A 22,500-nucleotide genomic window follows, 5' to 3' on the forward strand; every position below is an offset into this window, starting at 1 on the left:
GTTAAGAATCTCTTCACATCCTCTTCAGGTCAAGGAGCTTTCTGCGATAGTTTTACCCAAAGAAGGTAAGGGCTATTGTTTTTAAGTTATATGAGTTTAATGCACTGCCCTGTTACGGTCGGTTAGTTGATTTATCACATACGGGGCAAAATTACTGAATGCTAATTGGCTGAGACAGAGGGCATTTTTTTCTTAATCACGAGGGCACTTTTGGTAATCCCAAGGGCAGGATTACTTGATGCTGGTTGGCTGAGCACGCCTACATTAAGTTGGTTTCCCGCTTCAAACAACTGATCCAAACGGATTTTGAAAAGGAATTTCAGAAACGCATTGCTTCTGAGTTTGATCTACACGTGGTTATTTCATCCTAAAGTGAAAGAAAATCGACATGCGCAGTCTTTTGGTGGAAAAGCCAAAGGATTTTTCCATCGAAAAATGAATTGATTCGCAGCCTGAAAAGAGTTTGAGTGGGGACGGCTGGTGTCGAACGAAGCATAGAGTCACAGAACTTCATGGCCGCCAAACTGAAAGTTAATTTCTTCGTTTTGCTTCGGGGCGCCTTATTAGTATCACAGGTCACCTTATCGGCGTAAAAAACAGCGTACATTTTGTTGGTACGTTATGTTTTCGCGGAGGAAAGGAGAGTTTTGGATTCAACAAGTTATCAGAGCTCGTTTGGACACCTGTTTATGTCTTTCATCGATCAATGAAGTAGTTTCACGCCGTTACAAGCTTCGCAAAACAGGTGAATAAAATTGGCTGGCTTAAAGTTTTGTTTGTAACGAAATTGCTTTGAGTGAATTGAACTTGCTGTGTTTTTCTTACTATTATAGCAGGCTTTCCCCGTTCTACTGCTGGCCTGTTCTTTAATGACAACCGGCAAACCTGTTTACGCGACGGCAAGACCCTGAAATTTGTCTTTTGTACAGAATTTTGCCCTTTATGTGATAAACAAGTAATCGCAAGGATTAGTTTCACTTGTATTTTCAAAGTTTTCCAGTTTTTTTGAAAACTTTGAAAATACGCGTGAAATTAATTAATTGCCCTCGGGCCCATGAGATTACATATACTTACCGCGGACACTTGTCACATAACTAAACGGGTTTTACTAAGAACCGAACCAGTGGTGAGCCACCGACGTGCCCTAGCTGTCAGAAAACAATCCCCACTTACTGCTGCTCTTGAGCCGAAATGGAACATCCCGATTGGTTTGTTAGCTCAGTTCTAAAGTTTTCAAGTGGTATTGTTGCTTATCCTAGAACCTGACTTTCAAAGCACTTTGAGGCTGATAGGACACCTCCTTGAATTGTGGTAGTGGTAGATGGCTCTGGCACCGCCGTTGAGCTTACAAGAGTATTGCTCTTCTTCTTGACGAGAGTGTTCCTCTCTCTCTCTTTCTCTCTCTCAACATCTGCCTTTTAGATAGCCTAGTTCGGCTTCTTTCTCTTTTTTTTTGTACGGCGTTCTTCATTTCGGTCACTGCTCTGCAATGATTGAAGTTCAGATTGGGCCCAGCCGTATCAAAGATCTATTGGAACTTTGAAAATTGAGCGACGATAGCTGTACCGGTCAATTGTTGTCTTTCCTTTATCAATTGTTCTAATCAATCAATCAATAAATAAACTTTATGAAAGTGTCTAAAAAAACTTCTAGTCAGCCCGGAGGCCGACTTATCGGGGACACTCCCATTAAAATTACGAATAAATTAAGTTAAAAGTTACCCATCACCTCTATGAAATCCTTTTGTTATCGCGAACGTTTGATATCGTCCTTGCTCACCACCTGTCCTGGTGAGCTTTTATAAACCCAATTCATTTCATTTTGGAGAAAGAGACGTGACCTTGGAGAATGCGTAACACCACACTTTTTTGGACTGAACCCTGGAGATTCGTACATAATTTCAACATCAGGCCAAAAAAGACTGTCACAATTCAAGTTTTTTAAGTTGTCTGCCTATAACGCCAACCACAGCTAAGGCTCTGTTATATGTGATTGTGTCAAGAATGGTTTTCTTCCCACCAAAGTCTTCTTCTTATTCCTCGTCGTTCCCTCTGGAACACAGGGCCCTGACTACTAGCTTCCATCTTTCTCGGTCTTTAGCTGCCCTCTTCGTCTCCTCCCAGGTCATGCTGATGGTCTTCAATTCAGCTTGTAGAGATCTTTTCCCGGTAAAACATGGTCTTTCTCTCCTCCATTTCCCCTGTGGGTTCCAGTCCAAGGCTTGGTGGGTATGGTATGTCCAATACATCTTCACTTTCTACTCTGGATGGTGTCAGGGATGGGCTCCTGCCCAGTTCTTTGCCAGAGCTCTTGGTTAGAAATGCGCTCTGGCCATCTCATGCGTGGAATCTGACGGAGACAGGTGTTGATGAAGACCTGCAGTTTGTAGTCTAATTTCCTTGTGCGCCTCCAGGTTTCAGCCCCGTACAAAAGAACTGATTTGACATTGCTGTTGAACAGTCTCAGTTTCGTGCGGCAGCTGAAGTTTTTACTCCTCCGTACTGGTCTCGGGGTGGCAAAAGCTTGACGCGCTTTGTTGATCCTAACCTTAACGTCCTCGTCTGTTCCTCCTGTCTTGCTCACAATGCTGCCCAAGTAGGTGAAGCGATCAACTTCTTCGATGGCCTGGCCATCAACACTGAGGGGTGCTTCCTGGCATTTATTCGCATGTTCTTGGTCTTGGTGACATGGATCTCTAGACCTGCTGCCCGGGCAATATTGCACAGGCTCTCGGTCTTAACTTGCATATGCCCAACTGTGTGTGAGAGTAGGCTAACATCATCAACGAAGTCCAGGTCCTCTAGCCCCTGCATGAGGGTCCAGTGAATGCCTCTCTGCTGTTCCATTGTTGTTTTCAGCATCCAATGAATAACTAGTGAGAAGATAAGTGGGGACAAGATACATCCTTGTCTCACTCCTGTGTTGACAGTGAAGGCTGCAGACAAATCAGTGTTGTGGATGACTCTACAGCTGTTATCTTCATAGAAGCTCAGCATGATGTTTACGATCTTCTGGGGAATGCCATAGTGCCTCAAGAGTCTCCAGATCATTGTTCTGTCCACCATGTCAAATGCCTTTTTTAAAGTCACCAGAACTGATATACAGCGGTGACTGCCATTCTAGCGACTGTTCAATGATGATGCGGAGAGTTGCTATCTGGTCTGTGCAAGATAGGGTTCTGTGCCTGAACCCTGCTTGTTCCTCTCTCAATTTGGCGTCCAAAGCTTTTCTTATCCTCTCCAGAATCAACCTAGTGTAGGCCTTGCTTGGGAGAGATAGAAGTTGGATTCCTCTCCAGTTCCGGCAGTTGGTAAGATCCCCTTTCTTCGCAATCTTTACAATATAGCCTGTCTTCCATTTCGTTGGCACTTCCTCCTTCTCCCATGCATCCTCCATTAGGTTAATCATGATATTTGCAGTGATCTCAGTGTCTCCTTTCATGACTCTAGGTGGAATGTTATCTGACGCCTTACCGTTCTTGATTTTCTTGATGGCCTCTACTACCTCTGCCTTGGTGATGGGGCCAAGGTTAATGTCCAGGTCGTCTCCCTCCTTAATCTGCGGTGGGTTGACAACTGGTGTCCCATTGAGCAGGCTGCTGAAGTGCTCCTTCCAGTGATCGAGCTGGTCTGATGTCTTGCTGAGAAAGGTGCCATTGCTTCCGCGCACTGGTTTGTTGGTATTCACTCTCGTACCTGACAGCTGACGGGTGCTGTTGTAGAGGGTTTTCATGTCGTTCTGTTGGGCTGCAGTCTTCCCCTCTTCTGTAAGTTCATCCACCAGTTCTCTCTTGTCTCGCTTGGCACTCTTCTTAATTTCAACATTTCTCTGGGTTTATTCTCGCCGTGTCTGCCGTTTCTGGATCCGTGTTCTTGCATGGTAGAGTCTTTGTTTGATGGATCGCCTCTCCTTAATCTTCTTGATAGTTCTTTCTGATAGCCAGCTCTTAAATTCTCTCTTCTTGAATCCCAATTCTTCCTCTGCAGTTGTCGTGTACGTGCTCTTGACTCGTTCCCATTTATTCTCCAACGAGCCATCTTCTAAGTCTACTAAAGCCTGGCATCTGTTGTTCAGTGAAAGGGAGAACTCCTTTTGCTGTGCTGGTGTCTTTATCTTGGAGATGTCGAACCTCTGGTTCTTCTGTAATCCAGACTTCCTAATGCTTTGAATCTTGGCTTTCAGCTTCTCAATCACCAAAATGTGGTCTGATCCAACGTCCGCACCACTATAAGCTTTGACGTCTTGAAGGGTTCTTTGCCACCTGCGGGAGATAGTAAAGTTGTCTATCATCTGGTTCTTTGTTCACGAATCGGGAGAAGACCATGTCACCTTGTGTATTTTACGATGGGGAAATACTGTGCCAGCGATCACTAGGTCATTCTGCTCACAGAAATCTGTAAACAACTCTCCATTCTCGTTCATGGGGCCGAGACTTTCTTTCACCATGAAAGCGCGTAGCACTGGATAATTGACACTTTCTGGAACTTTGACTGGAACCGGGATCTTAAAATTCTTTAATTTATTGGCTCCTATTCTATTAGGCTTCTGCTGGCATTATGCCCACTCCATTTCTGTGGTCATCACCTTCATTGGGTGGTCCTGAATGCAGCAACACATGTCCCGATGCCAGAGTGGCTTTTCCAGATGCAGTCCATCGAACTTCACTCAGTCCTCAAACTTTCCGGCCTCGTATAAAGCTCTCCCATTCCATGTTCCTATCCTTGTGCCGGTCTTGGGGAAGAGACGATTCTGCATAGCAGTTTCCATGCGGGTTCGACTGCGCTGCTTCATACGCTCTCCCTCGGGTCGTTTCTTTTGGTCATTTAATGTAATTCAAGTAATCCCTGTAGTCGTGGTTTCCGTAGCGAGCGTGTTTTTGACGGGATGGAGTTGCTAGCCCCAAGCCCAACTCTTCCTTTCTCATCCGGGTTTGGGACCGGCCATAGCGGAGTTACCTTACTATTATATTATTTGATACGCGAGGCAATATATTTTTCCAAGCTGTCGCCAACTCTGACCTCTCCGACAAAGATAGTCGTCCATTTTTGCACAAGTTTGACACAACTCAAAAGAAATGAAAGCTATATTTTCGTGCAGTGGTGGCTAGTGATTCCGACGCTCAAATATACTCTTATTATTTCCAGGATGCAACGATGTTTGTGATATTTACGTGGACACCGGAGCTGTGTTGAGATGCAATAGCATTGAAGTAGACCTCAACAACCGAGGTGTTGTATTCATTAACGGCACGGTCACCAGTCGATCTTGTGATGTAGGTAAATGTCTGACCATCAAAATAAACAGTGGGGAGCTTCACATTGGAATAGACGGGGTTTTGGGCCAAAAAGTCAATGCCACAGGAATTGCCAAAAACGAAAATCTGACCAAGAAATTGGAAGTCGCAATTGCCCATGGCAATTTGACAAACTTCGGAACACTATGTGCTCAAAATTGTCTCACGTTGACATGCAACAAAATCATGTTATGCTCAGATTCGAAACATGACATCGCTCAGCGTGGCTTTAGCAGTTTCATTTCACTGCAAAAAGACTTGGGGTTTTTATCAGACATCACCCAACGTCCAAAGACCAGTTCTTCCCTTAATGATTCTCGAATTTTGCAAGCAGTTAAGATGCTCGATTCATCAAACTTCGTGCATGTTGTGAATGAAGAAGTGGATCCAGCGGCTAAAGTCAACGGGAGAAGCATTGCATCAGAATTTAATGTGATATGTGGAGAATGGAAAGACGACTTTGCCAAAGACCAGAGTGAAAAAGAAGTTATACGTGGGGGACTGGTGACATGTACGTGGAGACATGGCGTCATTCGATCATCCTCTATCTCCTGCATTGTAAAGGAAGACATCCATGACTGTTCCCAGCTGCAAGGGAAAAAAATCCATTTTAATGTTGGTGGATCTGTAACGGTTGTCAAGCCATGGACATGGCTCTGCGGAAATGTAAGTGGTCTTGTCAGAGGCGATTTCTTGTTTTTCGACAACGCAATCTTGGAAAGATTCGACCAATTGTACGTCCTTGGAAACGTTAGAATCTTTGAGACATCCATCGTTTGGACTAGAATGGGTGGAAAATTACACACTGGTGAAGTCTTTGAGAACAAAAGCTTAGTTGTCAGTGACGGTGATCTTGCTTTGGACCTCGGCCAGTTAAAGCAAGGCAGAGAAGCGAAAATGATCAGCAAAGGAGATCTTCTATTAGTCTTCCGAGATGGTGTTGAAAATAGCTGGTTTGGCTATGTTCTTGTCCTACAACATTTCTTCATTCAGCTACAGAGAAAAGTTTCCTGTGATGCCTTTTGCACTGCCAAAGAATGCGATGCCGAGTTTTTTGAAAGAGATGCTCAGCTGCTTGTCAATCAAGCTTTCGTCGTGGAAGAGGGAAGTTTGAATCTAAAGGCCACTGACGTAAGCCAGGTTACCAACTTTATCGTGCTGGGTGAATTGCATGCTCAAGGAATTAATGGTATTACGGCCTCTGTTTGCACACGATCTGGTGCAGTTGTTGACCTCAAATATTCCCCGAAAGACAGACCAAGGCAAAATACGATAGATGTCATTACAAGATGTCTGGAAATCAGCGCTGACTCCGTCATATCATGTAATGGTCCTCAATACAGAGAGAACAAGGGCATCTTTGGGGACTCAAACGTTGCAAACAATTTCTCCTCTGAGGAAATCATCTCAGTGAATGGCAACCTGACAGCGTTCGGAACACTTTTGAACATTCAGTCCAAGGCTTTCAGCAACAGTGGTATGGTAAAACTGTCACCTGCCAGCACCGATGTGATCTCAGAAGCAAGTTTGCTAAGCATTAATTGCAAGGAAGAAACCGTCAATGCGGGAGTTATCGAATGCGATGGGAACATGGATCTAAAGTCGAAGAATTTCTCCAATGAAAGAGGAATCCTGAAATCGTCTAATATGGATGTCGCAATACATTCTTATGATGTAGCAACATTAGGTGGGCGCATTTACGTCGATAAACACTTCATTGTTAGCTCGCAATCGCAGAACGCTCTGTCCTTTTCTGCATTGGGGGGAAAAGATGAAAGCAAAGAAGGATTTGTTCTACCAGACCAATTTGAAGTCAGATGTGTTAAAGGTCGATTGCTGATTGACTCCGCCATTGCCAAATCAGAAGACAACATCGAGCCTGAATGTATTTTCAGACTGTGTGAATGCTTGAAGTTGCGTAAAAAATGTGATCTGGGACAGTTCTTAGTTGAATTCCACGGAAGTGAAGATATTGTCAGTAAAGAAATGAACAAGTCAGTGCTTGCAGTAGAAGATTCCCTTCAAGCAAGCCGTCTCTGGTGTACGGCCGCGAATACCCCCATAAAAGAACGCCTTTCCATTGAGGGTCCGAACAAGATGACTATTATTCGTGAAATCAAAGTTGATGAATCAATTGAGGAGATTGTATTTGACACAATCAATCCCCTTAAATGCTCTCACGCTTCTCTTGATTGTCATTTGGCAGTCATCCAATGCCAAATCGAGTGTGTTGATATCACAGCGAAAGCACTTCATATTCCAGGAAGACTGAGATGCACCCAGCCAGCAACGAGAGAAAAACCATCAACCATCATCGTAGAGGATATGATATCGTTCACTGGCAGCTTGGAATGTGTGGGATCCGTGGAAGTTATTGTGGGAAAGGCCTTTGAGCAGGAGCAGGCGGAATCTGGGAGTATAGATATCTTCCAAAGACTAAAGATAGTCACAGAGGAAAATGGTACCGTTTTGCTGAAAGGATTAACCAAAGGGAAATTGGATTCGCTTACTCTGTTGGAAATTGAAGCCCAGAGTATTAACATTTCGGGAAGTTTGACGGAAGTGTCAGCTGTGAAAATTGTCGCAGATAAAGATTTGCATCTCACCAGGGAGAGCAAAATCAGTTTATGCGAGTCGGTAGAAATTAAAGGAGAGTGGATTACAACAGCTGGCTCAATAGAAGAATTCAGCCATCTTCAAATACAGCCATGGGCAATTCTGAACTCTGGTCAAATAGAATCGGTTCGGGAAGCTTGTGATATTACCTTATCCTCTGACCTTGCCTTGGTCAACAGTGGAATTTGCAGGGGCCACGTAACCTCTCTGGAAGCACCATTCTTGTTAAGCCTTCCAGGCGAAGAGATTGCTGATGTAAACGATGTGACGAAGTGTGAACTGGTTGGACGAGACAACATTGAACTAGAAAGTATCACGTGTTTCCTTGGGGGCTCTGCCCTAAAATCGAACAAACGGATCGAAAACAACACGGTTCTGCTTTTCAAGTTTTTGGCCTACGTAACATGCATACCCGACGCCAAAAGCATAGAAGCGTGGTCAAAAGCTGGAGAATGGCTGAAGAATATTCAGAAAGAATATGAGGCAAGCAAAGGCAGCCATTCAAGCAAATCATTGACATCCTTGAGCAGAGGTTCTATGCAAAACGCAGAAATCAGCTTACGACTGGGCCAAATGTACAACATGGTGAATAACTTTGTTGCAGAAGTTCTGAAGAACGGCATTGAGTCTTTCGACGTGCCAAAACTGGTTTTCATCATTACAAGCGAGAGCGATAGATATACGAAGCTAAACGTGCTGAAAGAAAAATTATTGGCAATCCCGCGAAAGGCAAGAAAAATGCGAGAATTGATAAAGAAAGGAGGAATGAAGGCCTTGCAATCAATGAAGGAAAGCTTTGGCTTCTCTGAATCAAAGAAAAGTAATCAAGAAGATGGTATTCACGAATCTGGCTCTTACTGTTTTGGGGAGGGTGTCACCTTCACAGAGTCATTCTATGAAGCACTCTTTGACGAAGTTTTCTGCGACAATGGTGCTCAATTTGCTGGAGATGTTGCTGTCGTATCTAAAGAAATTTTTTTGAGCAAAAGGGAAAAGAGAGCTATTGCAATGCTGCTTTGCGCAGATGAAGTGTGCAGTGTGGGTGATATTGCCAGCAGTTCTTTAGACGTAAAATCATCCCGGGGAAAAGTTCAGCTTGTTGGAAAAGTTGAATCAGACCAAGCAACGATTGAAGCTAAGTCGGGCATTGATCTGGCTTATCATGACGAAAGAGAAGGGCGGGCAAAGGCAGATCACAAGTTCAAGAGCATTACGATGAAAACTAACAAAATCAACGAGGTTAATAGTTTTCTGAAAGGCGAAGGAGTGTATGAAGATTTAAAGATCTCTGATCAACTCGGCTTGGTGTTGACGGATCAAGATGTAGTTCTTTCGAGCTGTAACCTTTATCATGGGTACGGGCTCAATCTTAAGGCGAAGTCAGTTAGTATTGACAATTCTAACCTGAGATTTGACAAAGGAGCATCAATAGCATCAAATCAAACACTCAATGTCAGAAACTCATCAGTCACGTCTCAAAACTCTCTCCTGTTGAAATCTGTTGAAGGAAATGTCAACTTGGATTCGTCAAGTCTTGGAGCTGGCGGCGTTGCAGCTCTAGTATCAAGCAAAGGATCTGTTTCGATGGCTGCTAGTTCAGTTTCTGGTGAGAAAGGTGCCGTTGCAGAGGCGAAGAAGGACGTAATTATTGATGTCAAAGAAACGAGACACAGCACGTCTTCGTCAGATAGAGGTTTTTTTAGCTCCTCAAAAGATGTAACATCATATTCCACTGTTTCAAAATCGAGTATCTCTTCCTCGTCTGGAAGTGTATCGATTAAATCAGAAGAAGGAAAGATCAAAGCAACAGCCACGGAAATCCAGGCAGCCAAAAACATCGCGATTTCAGCGAAGGAAGATGTCGTTATCCAAGACAAAGTGACTGTTCGAGAAGAAGAGCATGTCAGGAGCAACTGGTTCAGTACAAAGAGAACAAGACAAAGACAAGATGAGCAGCATTGCTCGCAATTAAATGCTGGTGGATCACTCACTGTTTTATCCAGAGATTCTCATGTGACCATGATTGGGACTGATGTTTCGGTCAGTGACAACCTGATGCTTCAAGCCGCTGGTACTGTCTTATGTAAAGACAGGATACTTTCACAGTCACGGGAAGTTCAGTCAAGTGGCTTTTCATTCTCCGTAGAAAATGGTCTATCGTTTGGGCAAAAATCTGAACGAATGATGCAGCAGCGTTTAGCTGGACGCACCATGAAAGTTGGAGGCAACTTGTCTGTTTCAGCGAAAAACTTAGACGTGAAAAATGCAATGGTTATGGGTGTTGGAAATATGCTTATCGATGCCGAGAACGTTAACTTTGAAGGAGCAGAATTAAATAATTCGTATTCTTCTAAAGAATGGTCGGTCGGATTTGGAATTCAGTCACCGTGTACAGTGAATGTAACCGCGGCAAATGCTTGCTCAAAACAGAAGCAAATCGTCAATCAGGACATCACTGTTCGAGGAAGAACCCATTTCACCGCGGCGCAAAATGTGAATTTGACTGCATGTAACCTAGAAACTGGTGCTATCACTGGGAACATTGAGAATTTGCATGTCATTTCCAAGCAGAGTGAAATAGAAGCGTTCGAGCAGACAGTAACTGTGGGCTTTGCCATTGGTCCAAGATTTCCTACTCCCGAAAAGTTCGGTTACAGCAAGAGTTCGGACGTCGGGAAGTTTGTAGAAAGGGCAAGCGGCATCCATTGCAGTGGACCAATGAAAGAGGAAGACTTCAAAGTCGGTTCTCTAAACCTCAAAGGTTCATCAGTTACGGCTGATGAAGATATTGGAAATTTTGCAAAGAATATTATCTCGGAAAAAGTTTCCAGCTACCGATCACAGTCCTCGTTCGGATTCTCCTTAGGTGTCAATAAAACCGGAGTGGCCGTGGGGTTGAGTACAAGCGAAAATTCAGTGGCCATGGAACACCAAGGAACTATTGCATCCTCTTCAGGAATTGTTTCCGAAGAAATAAAGAGATCCGTTAATACGGACTATGGCAAACACGCAAGGATCACCGATATGCGCAAGTCGGCATTCGCATTAAACCTTAGAGTAGCGAAAGACGGTATGGGCGCAGAGGTTCAGGTAAATGATAAAGGCGCAGGAGTTTTTGCTTCGAAAGAAAACATAGGAGGTCACGCGCAGTGTGGAGATAGAGGCTTTGCTCTATCAGGTGGTAAATCAGGGATTTCAGGGTCTTTGCAAAATGGCGAGACTAGCATCGACCTTGGCCTCTCAAAGGAGCAGCTTGAAATAAATGTCAAATCCAAAGACAGTGCCATTGGTACATCACTTGGGAAAAAGGGGATATCTGGATCTGTCCAACATAAAAATTTTGCAATTGGCGGCTCCTTGTCTAAAGAAGCGAAATCAATTCAACTGAGTGCTGGTGATTTAAAGACTGGATTTAAGCGAGAGAAAAACAGCAAGACAGGCGAAAAGATCACTTCCGCAAATGTTCAAGTCGCAGATCTTAAACTTGCTGGTTCAACATCGAAGCATTCCAAATCGCTCCACTTTGCAGCTGGTAATGTGAAGACTGGATTTAAGCGAGAAAAAACCAGTGAGACAGGCGAAAAGACCACTTCCGCAAATGTTCAAGTCGAAGATCTTAAACTTGCTGGTTCAACATCAAAGCATTCCAAATCACTCGACTTTGCAGCTGGTGATGTAAAGACTGGATTCAAGCGAGAGAAAAACAGTAAGACAGGCGAAAAGACTACTTCCGCAAATGTTCAAGTCGCAGATCTTAAACTTGCTGGTTCAACATCAAAGCATTCCAAATCGCTCGACTTTGCAGCTGGTGATGTAAAGACTGGATTTAAGCGAGAGAAAAACAGTAAGACAGGCGAAAACACTACTTCCGCAAATGTTCAAGTCGAAGATCTTAAACTTGCTGGTTCAACATCAAAGCATTCCAAATCACTCGACTTTGCAGCTGGTGATGTAAAGACTGGATTAAAGCGAGAGAAAAACAGAGAGACACACGAAAAGACCACTTCCGCAAATGTTCAAGTCGCAGATCTTAAACTTGCTGGCTCAACATCAAAGCATTCCAAATCGCTCGACTTAGCAGCTGGTGATGTGAAGACTGGATTTAAGCTAGAAAAAAACAGTCAGACAGGCGAAAAGACCACTTCCGCAAATGTTCAAGTCGTAGATCTTAAGCTTAATGGGTCAACATCGAAGCATTCCAAATCGCTCGACTTTGCAGCTGGTAATGTAAAGACTGGATTTAAGCAAGAGACAAACACAGAGACAGGCGAAAAGACGACTTCGACAATTGTTCAAGTCGCAGATCTTGAATTTGCTGGTTCAGCATCAAAGCATCACAAATCACTCCACTTTGCAGCTGGTGATGTGAAGACTGGACTTAAGCGAGAGAAAAACAGCGAAACAGGCGAAAACACCACTTTCGCAAATGTTCAAGTCGCAGATCTTAAACTTGCTGGTTCAACATCAAAGCATTCCAAATCGCTCCACTTTGCAGCTGGTGATGTAAAGACTGGATTTAAGCGAGAGAAAAACAGTAAGACAGGCGAAAAGACTACTACCGCAAATGTTCAAGTCGCAGATCTTAAACTTGCTGGTTCAACATCGAAGCATTCCAAATCGCTCGACTTTGCAATTGGTGATGTGAAGACTGGATTTAAGCGAGAGAAAACCAGTAAGACAGGCGAAAAGACTACTACCGCAAATGTTCAAGTCGCAGATCTTAAACTTGCTGGTTCAACATCGAAGCATTCCAAATCACTCGACTTTGCAGCTGGTGATGTAAAGACTGGATTCAAGTTAGAGAAGAACAGAGAGACAGCCGAAAAGACCACTTCCGCAAATGTTCAAGTCGCAGATCTTAAACTTGCTGGTTCAACATCAAAGCATTCCAAATCGCTCGACTTTGCAACTGGTGATGTGAAGACTGGATTTAAGCTAGAAAAAAACAGCGAGACAGGCGAAAAGACTACTTCCGCAAATGTTCAAGTCGCAGATCTTAAACTTGCTGGTTCAACATCAAAGCATTCCAAATCGCTCGACTTTGCAGCTGGTGATGTGAAGACTGGATTTAAGCGAGAGAAGAACAGAGAGACAGCCGAAAAGACTACTTCCGCAAATGTTCAAGTCACAGACCTTAAACTTGCTGGTTCAACATCAAAGCATTCCAAATCACTCTTCTTTGCAGCTGGTGATGTGAAGACTGGATTTAAGCTAGAGAAGAACAGAGAGACAGCCGAAAAGACTACTACCGCAAATGTTCAAGTCGCAGATCTTAAACTTGCTGGCTCAACATCAAAGCATTCCAAATCGCTCGACTTTGCAGCTGGTGATGTAAAGACTGGATTTAAGCGAGAGGAAAACAGTAAGACAGGCGAAAAGACTACTTCCGCAAATGTTCAAGTCGCAGATCTTAAACTTGCTGGTTCAACATCGAAGCATTCCAAATCACTCGACTTTGCAATTGGTGATGTGAAGATTGGATTTAAGCGAGAGAAAACCAGTAAGACAGGCGAAAAGACTACTACCGCAAATGTTCAAGTCGCAGATCTTAAACTTGCTGGTTCAACATCGAAGCATTCCAAATCACTCGACTTTGCAGCTGGTGATGTAAAGACTGGATTCAAGTTAGAGAAGAACAGAGAGACAGCCGAAAAGACCACTTCCGCAAATGTTCAAGTCGCAGATCTTAAACTTGCTGGTTCAACATCAAAGCATTCCAAATCGCTCGACTTTGCAACTGGTGATGTGAAGACTGGATTTAAGCTAGAAAAAAACAGCGAGACAGGCGAAAAGACTACTTCCGCAAATGTTCAAGTCGCAGATCTTAAACTTGCTGGTTCAACATCAAAGCATTCCAAATCGCTCGACTTTGCAGCTGGTGATGTGAAGACTGGATTTAAGCGAGAGAAGAACAGAGAGACAGCCGAAAAGACTACTTCCGCAAATGTTCAAGTCACAGACCTTAAACTTGCTGGTTCAACATCAAAGCATTCCAAATCACTCTTCTTTGCAGCTGGTGATGTGAAGACTGGATTTAAGCTAGAGAAGAACAGAGAGACAGGCGAAAAGACTACTACCGCAAATGTTCAAGTCGCAGATCTTAAACTTGCTGGCTCAACATCAAAGCATTCCAAATCGCTCGACTTTGCAGCTGGTGATGTAAAGACTGGATTCAAGCGAGAGGAAAACAGTAAGACAGGCGAAAAGACTACTTCCGCAAATGTTCAAGTCGCAGATCTTAAACTTGCTGGTTCAACATCGAAGCATTCCAAATCACTCGACTTTGCAATTGGTGATGTGAAGACTGGATTTAAGCGAGAGAAAACCAGTAAGACAGGCGAAAAGACTACTACCGCAAATGTTCAAGTCGCAGATCTTAAACTTGCTGGTTCAACATCGAAGCATTCCAAATCACTCGACTTTGCAGCTGGTGATGTAAAGACTGGATTCAAGTTAGAGAAGAACAGAGAGACAGCCGAAAAGACCACTTCCGCAAATGTTCAAGTCGCAGATCTTAAACTTGCTGGTTCAACATCAAAGCATTCCAAATCGCTCGACTTTGCAACTGGTGATGTGAAGACTGGATTTAAGCTAGAAAAAAACAGCGAGACAGGCGAAAAGACTACTTCCGCAAATGTTCAAGTCGCAGATCTTAAACTTGCTGGTTCAACATCAAAGCATTCCAAATCGCTCGACTTTGCAGCTGGTGATGTGAAGACTGGATTTAAGCGAGAGAAGAACAGAGAGACAGCCGAAAAGACTACTTCCGCAAATGTTCAAGTCACAGACCTTAAACTTGCTGGTTCAACATCAAAGCATTCCAAATCACTCTTCTTTGCAGCTGGTGATGTGAAGACTGGATTTAAGCTAGAGAAGAACAGAGAGACAGGCGAAAAGACTACTACCGCAAATGTTCAAGTCGCAGATCTTAAACTTGCTGGCTCAACATCAAAGCATTCCAAATCGCTCGACTTTGCAGCTGGTGATGTAAAGACTGGATTTAAGCGAGAGGAAAACAGTAAGACAGGCGAAAAGACTACTTCCGCAAATGTTCAAGTCGCAGATCTTAAACTTGCTGGTTCAACATCGAAGCATTCCAAATCACTCGACTTTGCAGCTGGTGATGTGAAGACCGGATTTAAGCTAGAGAGGAACAGAGAGACAGGCGAAAAGACTACTTACGCAAATGTTCAAGTCGCAGATCTTAAACTTGCTGGTTCAACATCGAAGCATTCCAAATCACTCGACTTTGCAATTGGTGATGTGAAGACTGGATTTAAGCGAGAGAAAACCAGTAAGACAGGCGAAAAGACTACTACCGCAAATGTTCAAGTCGCAGATCTTAAACTTGCTGGTTCAACATCGAAGCATTCCAAATCACTCGACTTTGCAGCTGGTGATGTAAAGACTGGATTCAAGTTAGAGAAGAACAGAGAGACAGCCGAAAAGACCACTTCCGCAAATGTTCAAGTCGCAGATCTTAAACTTGCTGGTTCAACATCAAAGCATTCCAAATCGCTCGACTTTGCAACTGGTGATGTGAAGACTGGATTTAAGCTAGAAAAAAACAGCGAGACAGGCGAAAAGACTACTTCCGCAAATGTTCAAGTCGCAGATCTTAAACTTGCTGGTTCAACATCAAAGCATTCCAAATCGCTCGACTTTGCAGCTGGTGATGTGAAGACTGGATTTAAGCGAGAGAAGAACAGAGAGACAGCCGAAAAGACTACTTCCGCAAATGTTCAAGTCACAGACCTTAAACTTGCTGGTTCAACATCAAAGCATTCCAAATCGCTCGACTTTGCAGCTGGTGATGTGAAGACTGGATTAAAGCTAGAGAAGAACAGAGAGACAGGCGAAAAGACTACTACCGCAAATGTTCAAGTCGCAGATCTTAAACTTGCTGGCTCAACATCAAAGCATTCCAAATCGCTCGACTTTGCAGCTGGTGATGTAAAGACTGGATTTAAGCGAGAGGAAAACAGTAAGACAGGCGAAAAGACTACTTCCGCAAATGTTCAAGTCGCAGATCTTAAACTTGCTGGTTCAACATCGAAGCATTCCAAATCACTCGACTTTGCAGCTGGTGATGTGAAGACCGGATTTAAGCTAGAGAGGAACAGAGAGACAGGCGAAAAGACTACTTACGCAAATGTTCAAGTCGAAGATCTTAAACTTGCTGGCTCAACATCAAAGCATTCCAAATCGCTCGAATTAGCAGCTGGTGATGTGAAGACAGGATTCAAGCGAGAGAAAAACAGCGAGACAGGCGAAAAGACTACTTCCGCAAATGTTCAAGTCGCAGATCTTAAACTTGCTGGCTCAACATCAAAGCATTCCAAATCGCTCGAATTAGTAGCTGGTGATGTGAAGACTGGATTCAAGCAAGAGAAAAACAGTGAGACAGGCGAAAAGACTACTTCCGCAAATGTTCAAGTCGCAGATCTTAAACTTGCTGGTTCAACATCGAAACAATCCAACTCACTCGACTTTGCACCTGGTAATGTAAAGACTGGATTTAAGCAAGAGACAAACACAGAGACAGGCGAAAAGACGACTTCGACAATTGTTCAAGTCGCAGATCTTAAACTTGCTGGTTCAGCATCAAAGCATTACAAATCACTCCACTTTGCAGCTGGTGATGTGAAGACTGGACTTAAGCGAGAGAAAAACAGCGAAACAGGCGAAAAGACCACTTTCGCAAATGTTCAAGTCGCAGATCTTAAACTTGCTGGTTCAACATCAAAGCATGCAAAGCACATCAAAGCACTCCACTTTGCAGCTGGTGATGTGAAGACTGGATTTAAGCTAGAGAAAAACAGAGAGACAGGCGAAGAGATTACTTCCGCAAATGTTCAAGTCGCAGATCTTAAACTTGCTGGTTTAACATCGAAGCATTCCAAATCGCTCGACTTTGCAGCTGGTGATGTGAAGACTGGATTTAAGCACGAGACAAACAGCGAGACAGGCGGAAAGACCACTTCGGCAATTGCTCAAGTCGCAAATCTGAAATTTGCTGGTTCAACATCAAAGCATTCCAAATCGTCCGACTTTGCAGCTGGTGATGTGAAGACTGGATTTCAGGGAAAGACAAATGTCCTGACTGGAGAGACAACGACATCTGCAAGTTTTAAGGCGGGTGACTTCCAAGTTGGTGGCATTACCTCTGAGAAGTCCAAATCATTGGTTATGAAAGCAGGTGATGTCGCAACTGGCGTTCAGCAACAGACAAATGTCCTGACTGGAGAGACAACGACATCTGCAAGTTTTAAGGCGGCTGACTTCCAAGTTGCTGCTTCTACCTCTGAGAAGTCCAAATCATTGGTTATGAAAGCAGGTGATGTTGCAACTTTCGTTCAGCAACAGACAAATGCTGTCAGTGGAGAGTGAACGGTATAATCAATGCCCTGACTTGACGACATAAGCAGGTTTAAATGGATTTCGGGACCTGTTTTAACGGAAGAGCTAAACGAGTTTGACGATCTCGGAAATCCGTTTTAGTTTTGCGTCTTATTTATTAAGTTCTTCCAACTGTTTTGATGCAGTCATAGAGCAATCACGTATTTACTTTCCACACTGAACTGAACACTTCTCTAATCAGAGTCGTCCACTCTAGTTAAAGTTGTAAATTACGGAAACTTTTATCTGCGTGTTACTAGAAATAATATAGTGTGACAAGAAAAGTGTAACCTAAGTGATATTGTTGATATCATTAGTATTTTAATGTAGAGGCCATTGTTTTTCAGGCTCAAGTTCGATTTAGTAGTTCATGATATACAATAAAATTCCGCAAGTACAGTCCTGTATTTTCGCAAGTTATCCTAAACAGGTTCTTAGATAATTGGTAATTAACACAAATTTAGGCTGCGTATGTTCTTAAGTAGAGGCTTATTTTCTGAAGAAACAAATTACCTTGTACTTAATAAAATTTAGTGCTACTAAGCCTATTCCTTTTATAAAATCTGCGTACCAACTTAGCATTTATGTAAAATGACTATAATAAGAAAAATTGAAGCACTGATCACATTAATTTTGGAGTTCTCTTTCAGAACGTAACATATACATGAACTGTGATACCTTTAGATTTTAAAAAATGAGAACCTGTTTCAAATTTGAAGCTAAATAGCCTCATGTATACACAAGGTCAAATTGGCAAACTATAGGCTAACAGGTTCTTAAAAACTAGGTTCTTACTTGCAGGTTTTTACTCTATATCTACTATCCGTAGTTCAGTTTTCAATAATTAAAGATAATTAAAGAATGGCTTACAAATTTAGAAGTAAATGCAATGCTGTTCTATTTTTAAATGTAGTATTGCAGTTGATTGATATTCTCTCTTCCCTAGGTTAGTATTTGCGCCTATTGAGGAGTATTATCGCAATATGCATTGGATCTAATGACGGGATGCACTTTTCCATTTTTATTCTGTTTTCATTTTTATCTTTACACCTTACCCTAAAATGGCCGCCATTTTACTGTTCCGTCTTATTTTGCTGTCAATTTAGCCCCTTTTCCTTGTTCTTAAGCTCAAAATTCAAACAGAAAAGGTCTCGCTTGAATGAGGAGCGAAGGCCGCCTTTGAATGCCAACTTAGACCGAGTTCGTAAATGGAGGCCAATAAATTATTCTTTTGTCCTTATGCTAATTTTCTCACCGGCCTCGTTAGCATGTAAAACTCGAAAAGAATTTTTTCTTTCAAATGGGGCTAGATAGGAAAATTAGCCTGGAGAGAAGGAGAGGAAATTAGCAAAAGAAGAGAGCGGCCATTTATGAACTCGGTCTGTAATAACATACTAAAATGGTGGTCGGATGAGGTGTGTGAGTAAGTGTGTAACGGGACCGTGGGCCTTGCCTGTGTGGCAGGCGCGTGAAAGAGAAGGGGGGGGAATGGGCTGCGCCCGCGCGAAGCGAAAAGAGAGAGCGCGCGCACCCGGCCATTTCCTCCTTTTCTTCCCCTTTCTACATACAGCAAAATAATGAATTTATTTACAGCACAATCACCTTGCTCGGGCAGCAACTATAAAATGCGCTTTGTTTCTAGTGTTGGGGTCTTAAGTTCACTTTCGACGTAACGAAAGGGAAAACTTATAATTATACATCGGTGTGAGACGTTTGCGGAACAAACGAGAAAACAATGGAACGCTGAGTTTATTAAAACAAAGGAAGAAACAAAAGCGGTTTGTGGTCATCGAAACAAAGGGAGTAACAATAGTGCACCCTTTTCATTGTTTAGTTTGCCGCCTCCATCAGGCTAAAGAGCATTGCGGCGCGTTCATAGCAACCAATGAATAAGCCCTTTTGGGCGTCTGTGAATAATAACAGGCCATATGACATACCTATACGCTCTTTCCAACTGGAAGTAAATGTCACAAGAACAATAGCCATTCTACGCTATGAGAGCCTGCCACGCAGGCTACCATGGGCCCCGTTCCCCATTCCAGGCGATATTCAGCTGTATATTCAGCTGTATAATGCTCAGCTGTGTAATGCAAAGCTATTCCAGTGTGGCTATAAATCAGAAACCCAAGTGGTGTTCATTCCATAAAAGTTGTACCATTTTCCAGACCATATTTGATAGACTTTTAGATTCCTACCATTTACATTACGGACATGCTTCCAGTCTTTGAACGTATGCAATTTCCAATGTAAACTCTAAATATTTAGTAAACATCTTAGGAAAAACGATTTAGACTTTTCCTTAGCAGGTAATACGTTTGACGGCATTCATAAAACTAATTTAAGTGAAGTAAATTGGAATTAGGTTCGGCTACTTTAAGAGACGTTTTGTGTCAAAATCGGGCCTTAGTCCATCCTGCACCAGCGATAACGTTTGCTCAATCGATCGATCGCACAGTCAATAAAAATTTGCGAAAAATGGTATCTGCATGAGCACGCACCGCCCATCGTTGCTCTGCTGACTAAACTAAAGCGGGAAAAGGGGCAAGGGATTTGTATTGTATGTTTGAGTGGACCAAACATTTCAAATCAGCCAAGTTATTCAAGTCCTCACGAAGGAACTAAAGTAGCCAAGTAAATCCAGTAGGCCAAGAAAGTAATTAAAAAAACAAGCAACTAAATAAGGTATCATGAAGTATCTACCAACAACCCAGAAATCATTGCTTGCAATCATTGTAACATTTCTCGGTATATAGTTCGTGCCAGTATGCCATAAAGTCGCCCACCATTGCTCTCGGTGACTGAGGAAAGCCGTGAAAATGTAAGTACAATTTTCCACTTTGTCTCCATGTTGGAGATGGCTTTTGGTACATTCCATTATTAAATCTTAGAAAAAGCTTGGTAATTTTGTGATGCGATTAGTCATGAAGCAAAGGTGTCTCAGGTCACGTTGGTGTTGCCATAGGAATGATATTTAGTCCTTGGCTTAATTAATTAGCAAATAAAGAAGCCTCGACTGTGCTCTGTTCTGTTGTAAAGCACGCAGGAAGCGGTAGAGCACGAAAAAAGCGTAGGGGAAAACACGAGACGTATTCGAGTGTTTTTCTTGAGTGTTATACCGCTTCCTAAGTGCTTTACAACAGAACAGAGCACAGTCGAGGCTTCTTTATTTGTTTTGTGATAAGAATCCTTTAGTTTCCCCTCGCATTCGGCTAAATTTTCAAACCAAACTTTATTTTCCAAACGAGCAAAAGTGGCGTCAGCCGTGCAGTCAGACTGTTCGGAAATGGACGGCTCTGTTGAATATACTTAGAAGGTACTGTTTGTCCGACGTGTTTTAGTACAAAGCGAGTAATAAAATAAGGTATATTTAAGCTTTTATTATAAATGTAGGTGAGGGGGGGCGACATAATTTTTAAAAGATAAGGAGGGGGTCTGGGCTTACTTTGCCTTTGTTGGCAGGGGCACTACATACATAAAACATAACACCAAGAGATTATCAAGGTAAGAGTGAATCGCCCATATAGGCCCTCTAACTAAGGCGATCCCTCTTAAGGTCATTCCACTGAAATAGAACCTGCACTGAGATTTTATGAAACTTTGCCTATTGATTGTTTATATTTGCGTTCGACGAAGTGGAACGCAAACCTAATTTTGACCTGTGGCTTTTTCAGAGTTGGTGTCCCTGTGCACGGTTCTAGGCCGAAAAAACCACATTCCTGAGGACACCACCATGGCCACCCCGCTTAATTTTTGCAGGGGCATGTCACGGCCAGTAAACTGGTACCGTTTAATGCTAAGACATGTGATAAGAGATGTGGCGAACATGTGAGTATGTGAGCAGGCCATGTGAGCTCGTCTTTCCGATGGATCTTTTTTTGACTTCTTTCCATTCAGTCGCCGCACGCCTCGCTATTATGTGCTCTCAGCGATAGATTATGGCGAATTTAAACGCTTCAGCATTTATCGAAATCTGAGGGAACTGTCCTTGTTTATTAATACGACTTGGTTTTGGGATGATAACCGTGGGAACAGCTACATTTTGATTGCATTTGTTGATTCGTTCCAGTCGCGACAGATAGCTCAGTCTTTATCCGGTCGAAATTTTATTGTTTGGAATCGGTGGAAAAGTACTCTGAAGGCAGGATCCATAGGACTACTTTGTTCATCAGGGGAAATACTCGAATTAGTCGCACGGAGTTTGTTTACGATAAATGACCACGCGAAACGAGCAACCGACTGCAAATGCTAGCTTAGAATAATTTACGTAATTTAAACTACAGAAACTGGCAGCGTCACGCAAGGTATCAACAAATCGTAACCTCTTCACTAGCATGGACTTTGACACCATGCATATCTGACTGTAAAGCCTCAGTTGCTGCTGAAAAATGTTGATTTTAGCAATAGGCAAAGGTTAAAAGTTAAGACTAGGATGGAGGCCAAGCTTAAAAAGCCGCCCCAAATACTACACATGTGGTAGTATCTAAGCCATTATCAGAGTGCTCAAACTAGCGAGCTAGTGAGCATACGAAATTGCAACAGTAACGACTCATCCCAGTAGAGTGCTCAAACTGGACATGAAAGCAGAGCTTTGTATGCCAGCGAGCTATATATATATATTAAAGTGAGAGCGTCGAACGCACTCTCATAATCTCTGATTACTACTAGTATAGGAACTTAAATTCTGAAATAAAAATGAGGGGTCCCCATCTTCGTTTAGGAGCAACAGCACCTTGTTTATGCACATATAAATCCTCATAATAGCACCATGATTGTGGTCACGATTGCTTGCTAAATTCACGTTTCCGACGTTTGCTTTTTGTTCTACACTGAGAATCGGTCCATATTTATTTTACACAGAGAAATTTATTACTCAATTCAAAACAACAGAAAAAAATGATAGGTCACCATACTCGTTTGCGAGAAAATGACGATTTACCTCTATGGCGAGGTCCAGTTGTAAACAAAAAGCCGCCATTTTTTAATGCGCGCGCTCTAATCACGCGTGAAATTATGCGCAGTAAGGATGCGCAATGTAATACTGGGGAATGACCTTAAGGACGGTGCCTACTTTTGTTAGTGCGCACACGTTCTGCGCATCACGCAAGGCATGGTTTAAGCGCCACGCGCGCGCTGGGTTGACATGACGCAATCAACTACGCTACCAAGTACACGACTAAATTGAAAGCAAAATT

The 22,500-nt window shown here is 42.8% G+C and overlaps 1 protein-coding gene across 5 annotated transcripts in view; it reads left to right on the forward strand.

Moving 5' to 3' along the window:
* Window positions 1-18,216, forward strand: part of LOC110069306 (uncharacterized) — a 32,506-nt gene extending 14,290 nt beyond the window's left edge. For all 5 annotated transcript variants that reach the window (XM_089286626.1, XM_089286623.1, XM_089286625.1 and 2 more), the window contains 2 exons: window positions 1-65; window positions 5,145-18,216. The exon at window positions 1-65 is cut by the window's left edge and continues 179 nt beyond it. In XM_089286626.1, the coding sequence (XP_089142752.1) occupies window positions 1-65; window positions 5,145-17,299 (12,220 nt within the window). In that variant the 3' untranslated portion in view covers window positions 17,300-18,216. The remainder of the gene's footprint in view (window positions 66-5,144) is intronic.
* Window positions 18,217-22,500: the final 4,284 nt, after the last annotated feature.

Source organism: Orbicella faveolata, unplaced genomic scaffold (genome assembly GCF_042242905.1).
Source record: "Orbicella faveolata isolate gen_17 unplaced genomic scaffold, um_ofav_v1 contig_14, whole genome shotgun sequence".
Taxonomy (NCBI): Eukaryota; Metazoa; Cnidaria; class Anthozoa; order Scleractinia; family Merulinidae; genus Orbicella; species Orbicella faveolata.